The following is a 5,768-nucleotide window of genomic DNA, read 5'->3' as shown; positions in this document are numbered from 1 at the left end:
GAAGTGCTGGAGAACACACCCAAGCCCTGCACTCTGTCAGGGACATTCTGGATGGCTTTGCCTCGCTTGATTTAGGGGGGAGGATTGGAGTTATAGTTGTACAAAAACATTTCTCGGAGGCAGAGCTGAATCTTAAAGGGCGGCGCCAAAGGACCACAGCTTTTAGGAGCACAAGTTGGCTCGTTGGCAAAGGAACTCGGGTCAAAATATAAATGGTAAAGACTTCTTTTCATTTATGACCATGGCATTCAGGATGTTGTAAGGTCAGCTTAAAGGATGGCTTTACCGGGAATCAACCCACTTTGTATATATAATGGACAGTGTTTTTCCTTCTCCGTTTACCTCGAGAAAAATGCTCCTGCTGCTGCGTGCAGAAACTCCGCCCCCACCAGCTGCAAGTCATTAAGGCTCGTTAAGGCTCTCCATGTGATTCTACCGCATACTTAAAAAATAAAAAATAAACAATAACAGCTGCCCTCAGAGCAGATTCTGCCTCTCCAGCAGAACTTCCGCAGCTCCGTTGTGACATAGAATGCGTCACAACGGAGCGCTTTGCCCGAGGAGGAAATGGGAGATCTCCGTGAGGAAAACAGAGGGGTAATCACTGCCCATGTGCTTATATTACCAAGATTATTCAGGATACAAAGTGGGTTGATTACCGGTAAAGCAATCCTTTAACTAGTTTACCAACACTAACAGACTAGTAATGACAGTTTGAACTTGGAAGGTGAGCTAGGCTAACTAGCTAACCTATTGTAAATTAGATACTTTAGTATGGCTAGATTGCTTTTTTCACTTAGCAGAATATTAGCTTCCTCCTCTCTTACATTTTTAATTCGGCTTCAGCCTATAAACTGTGGTTCTTTGGCTCCGCCCACTGGCGTTAAACTCAAGTGTTGTGTAACTAAAACTCCAATCTGCAAAAATTAAAATGATCACAATACCTAGAAGGAATCTGTCACTGTAGTTGAGCCCATCTTTGAATGGGATGATCAGCTGATGTTTTACCGGTTAACACCACAACATTGGGGCATCGCATGTCCGTCTGATGATCCGAAGAGGCCTTTTTTGAAAATGGCACATGGACAAAGTGGACACAAACTAACCGTTTGTTTTGTTTGCTCAGTTCTACCAACCCAATCTCAAACCAAGCACTTCTTCAACTCAGCCACTTCTCTAGCCACATTCCAGCGATGTCAGCACACGATTCAGAATGTTCAGGTAAAGCTGTCTGTGTTCAGAGGGGTGCAAACCGTCGGGGATTCTAGTGGCTGAGTTTTTGGCTTGAGGTTGGACCTCATTTTCTGTTGCATCATTACCGAAACGACGACAGCCTCGGCCAATCACACGAGGACAGAACAAAACATTTCTCTGTGAGCCAATCGGCTTCTTGACCATTTGCCCTTTGAGGGAACAGTGGGTTAAAGACGTCTAGATCCATCAAATAGTGCACAAGGGAACAACGGTTCTTAAAGCATCTACTGTAGATGTACAATGCGTCATCTGTCACACATCAGCGACTGAATTTAGATGTTAACCGTACAACCCATTAACATTACCAATGAAAAATATAGGGAGAAAATAGAAATGGAACATTTTTTCTTGAAGTTTGCCATATTGGTTTGAAGTCATGATGAGGAGACCACGTTTGGTGTGCATCTATCTGTACTTAATATAACTCTTATCTGACCCGACCCTGCCCCCTCCCCAAAGATAAAAAATATAAAAACATTGAAATAAGAGATTTGAAATAAAATAAAAACCTAACTGCCATCCTGTTTTATGGTGAAGTTGATATGTCTGCACATTGAGATCCAACTACTAACAAAGATCAACACTTTTTTCAATGTTTTTCGTTTTGATGATGACGATGATGAGCATGGTTTAAAGATCAAAAAAGCAAAATAGCTTCCAAATTTTGGTACATATACGGATCTGTTTTTTTTTTCCTTTTGTTTGTTTTTTGTCTTTTTCAGTTTTTTCTTTTTTTGACTGCGTCCCTTCTGCATCTCTGTAAAAGTCTCTGCACAGATAGAGAAAGAGGGGCGCTTCCGTCCTTCCATTTAATCGTCTGTCCGTTCATTCATCCCCGTGTCTGGACCTGCTGTGTCGGCTGCTTGCTTCCTGTTCCTGTTTCCTGCTTCCTGTCTGTTGGTGGGCGGGGCCATGGTTGTGAGTGTGAGCAGTACGCGGGGCAGGCAGGGACAGTCATTTGGCTATGTACACATTCATGGTCGGTCCATGGCTTCCAACAAGCAGCAGTCACTATTTCCGAAGGTCTAATACACACACCTGAGACAGAGAGGTAACAGGTTAATACACACACCTGGGACAGATAGGTAACATGCAGGTTAATACACACACCTGGGACAGATAGGTAACATGCAGGTTAATACACACACCTGGGACAGAGAGACAGGTTAATACACACACCTGGGACAGAGAGGTAACAGGTTAAATCTCTAGAACCCGAGAGAAAAATGGAATTTCAGAATAAAACCTAAAGACTAAGGCCGTATTGGACACCAAAGCAATATCAGAGTTAATGTGTATATTATACTCATTTTGCAAGCTGTTTGGAGCTCATACCTTGATGATTTTTGGAGGTATGTGTGTTTATTTGTGCTTTTATAACATAACCGCTATGAAACTATAACTATAGAAAAAAAAAATTAATCTCTGCATTTCAATGGTTTTCTGGCGCTCTTTCCCCTATGTATGAGCTTGACAGCTCGACAATACACACAAACACAGAACACAGCAAAAATATCCAACCACGAAAATACACACAGGGGGCAGCGTCCCTCCACATAAACACACTGCCACAGTATTGTATGAGTCAGATAGAAGTGATGTTTTTGAGGGGAAACTTTTCTACAAGGGAAAACTTTTCTACAAGTCTATAAAATGTTTTTGAATGAAATAGTTGCATAGTATAGATTTAAAAATATTAAATTGATACTGGACTCTTTGACTTGCTGTTCTAGATTTAGACTTGACATGATTGAGATGGACTTGACTTGGTAATCTGCATTTAGACTTGTGACTTGACTTGAGCCTCAAGATTTGAGACTGACTTGGGGCAAAGTTGACTACCTCTGGCAGACGTGCATCAAAACATCCCCCTAGAGCACTCCATTGACTTACAGATCCGTCTGACGCGCTGGCTCCCACTTTGTCCCCTGCTGCGTTCCAGCACACCTCAAAGATGCCCCCCGTCCCTCTGTAACTGTGCACTAATGCCCCCGTCTGCAGAGAGGGGAGGTGCAGGCCCACAGAGAGGTGAAGGGAGAGGAAATACCAAACAGAGGTCAGTCAATTCAGGGTGAGATGCTACCAGAAATCACTTTCCACAAATCATGTAGCCGTATCTAATTAATAGTAAAAACAAAGTCTTCACACCTTGAATACAAGCTCTAGATGTCATCACCAATAGGGCTGGCACGGATCAGAAAACCCACGGTTCGGATTGCATGACGAATTTTGAGCCACGGATCACGGATTTTTCGGATCAGCAAAAAATAAAAATAAAAAAGATTTTTTCTCTCTCAAAATTAGATTTTTGATTTTGATTAAATTTTTTAATACTATTATACTTCTCTAACCATTTGTTGCCCTGCACAGCTCAAAAAAATATTTTTTTCTCATAAGTGACACAATTTATGCTTTTACTCTGAAGGCAGAACAACCCAACTTTCTGTTTTAGCGTGGCGCTGATATGCATAACTTCCTGGCTGCTGCTTGCTAACCTGCAGTCACTTGACACGGGTACAGACAGGCAGGGTGAGTCTGGAAACATAACGTTGAAGCTACGTTAAGCTACTCGGTGGCCCCACATGTTGTTTTGTTGTTATGTGTCCTTAAAGGCAACATTTCACCGTCCGGTGATAACGTGTTCGTGAAAAGTGTGCGCGTGTTGGTGGATCTCGTTATCTTGTGCAGCCCGCAACACGCTGCTCGCATTCCTGTGCTTTTTCAGAGGTGTTGAAATAAGTTTGTTGTGATGCTGTCTTTAGTAGCCACTAGCCACAGCCTTCAGAGAGACCTTACAGCGGGGAGAAGGGATGAGGAAGCTCACTTGCGCTTGCCATGATGATGCCTGTCTGTGTCTGGCTGCGCTGCAGGCGTTCTCATACACTAGCGTTAAACGTTAAATGCAACGCGGACCATGGACGTTCCGAACCGTGGGGCCTGATCCGTACGGGTCACGGATTATCCGTGATCCGTGCCAGCCCTAATCACCAATGCACTTCATCTCCTATCCTGTTCCTACCCTTGTATTCCACATGTGGACACAGTTGTCTTCCTACCTGTGTATTCCAGATGTGGACACATTTGTCTTCCTACCTGTGTACTCCAGATGTGGACACATCCTGTACTATCCTGTTCCTACCTGTGTATTCCAGATGTGGACACATTTGTCGAAGGAGCCGCTGGCCAAGTGGCGGCCGTCGGGGCTGAAGGCCACGCTGTAGACGGGCTCCTGGTGCTTGGTCAGCGTGTGGATACAGATGCCTCGCTCCACGTCCCACAGACGCACTGTGGAGTCAAACGATGCACTGTGGAGGGAGGGAACACAGGAAGGCTTACACAGGTTAGGTAGATGCATCACACATGGCTAGCTATTAGAGATATTAATGACTAATCAAATTCTTAATTGATTGTTATCGATCAAACATAACTGATTAATCGACAATGCAGGCTATATGCTACTTTTTCCTTTTTTGCTGAAATGATTTACCACAAGGGCACAATTTAACTTTCAGCACTTATACAGAGGCAAAAGAAAGGCAAGCAAGCAGGCCAAAGGTCCACTGTAGGAAAATTACACCCAAAAAGACAACAGTATTCATTGTAATCATTGCAATACAATATTGAAATACAGCACGAGTTTGCTTGGTTGATTCACTTGTTGAGTAGGCCTAAAGATAGGTATAAAAACCCACATTTTGTATTTCTATATGTTATATAGGTCATATGTATATGTATGTATGTATGTATATATATATATATATATATACATTAGGGCTGTCAAAGTTAACGCGGTAATAACGCGGTTAACGCAAATTCCTTTTAACGCCACTATTTTTTTTAACGCACGATTAACGCATGCACTTTGTGATGTTTGCGCCTTGGTCCGCCCCGTAGTTTTGGAAATCAGGAAGTAAAGCAGAAATAAATCTCAGTGAGGAGCACAAAAGAAGGAAGAAAAGGGGATTAATGGCAAGTTCAGCTTCAAGTAGGGTGAGCAGATGTCATGAGTAGAAGACGGTAGAAGGGAGCAAAACAAACACTGCGGTGCGCACACGTGTACTACAGTACCTGCACGCCTCGTGACGTACGTCGTCATAACAAAAACACATTGTTTCTCAACAGCTGGCTTGCCTATCTCCTTCGGTACGTAGGCTACTCGTCTCATCTGCAGAATGAAATGTTCACCAGCTTTCTGCCTCATCTGCTGCTCAAATTGGGCACATTCTTGTCAAATATTTATTTGATAGTAACACCAAAGTAAAACCAGAAATCCCAATATCGCAGGTGGTGTTGCTCCATGGTTTGTGTTTTGCGGATTCACTTGTGTTGTTCAGTCAGCCCTCAGCCAGGCAAGAAGCCTGCTGGAGAGGAGAGATTTCCCTTCTCTATTCTGTCCAATAGACGAGTGACTGTTTCGACCACAAATGAAAATCGCAACAATGTTGCAACTTCACCCCCCCGAATCGCACCGAGTCCACCAGCTTATATGTGAAAGAGACCTGAGTCTTCATTTG

At 43.3% G+C, this 5,768-nt stretch overlaps 1 protein-coding gene across 2 annotated transcripts in view; it reads right to left on the bottom strand.

Moving 5' to 3' along the window:
• Nucleotides 1–1,783: 1,783 nt before the first annotated feature.
• The window catches only part of tbl1xr1a (TBL1X/Y related 1a), a 61,091-nt gene continuing 57,106 nt past the window's right edge, over nucleotides 1,784–5,768 (bottom strand). For both annotated transcript variants that reach the window (XM_083647602.1, XM_083647601.1), the window contains exons 14-16: nucleotides 4,394–4,559; nucleotides 3,148–3,249; nucleotides 1,784–2,292 (exon numbers count right to left, since the gene is read on the bottom strand). In XM_083647602.1, the coding sequence (XP_083503728.1) occupies nucleotides 2,266–2,292; nucleotides 3,148–3,249; nucleotides 4,394–4,559 (295 nt within the window). In that variant the 3' untranslated portion in view covers nucleotides 1,784–2,265. The remainder of the gene's footprint in view (nucleotides 2,293–3,147; nucleotides 3,250–4,393; nucleotides 4,560–5,768) is intronic.

This window comes from Poromitra crassiceps, assembly GCF_964638095.1.
Source record: "Poromitra crassiceps genome assembly, chromosome: 12".
Taxonomy (NCBI): Eukaryota; Metazoa; Chordata; class Actinopteri; order Beryciformes; family Melamphaidae; genus Poromitra; species Poromitra crassiceps.
Note: the sequence above shows the minus strand (reverse complement) of the source record. Positions and strands in the feature narration are given on the sequence as shown.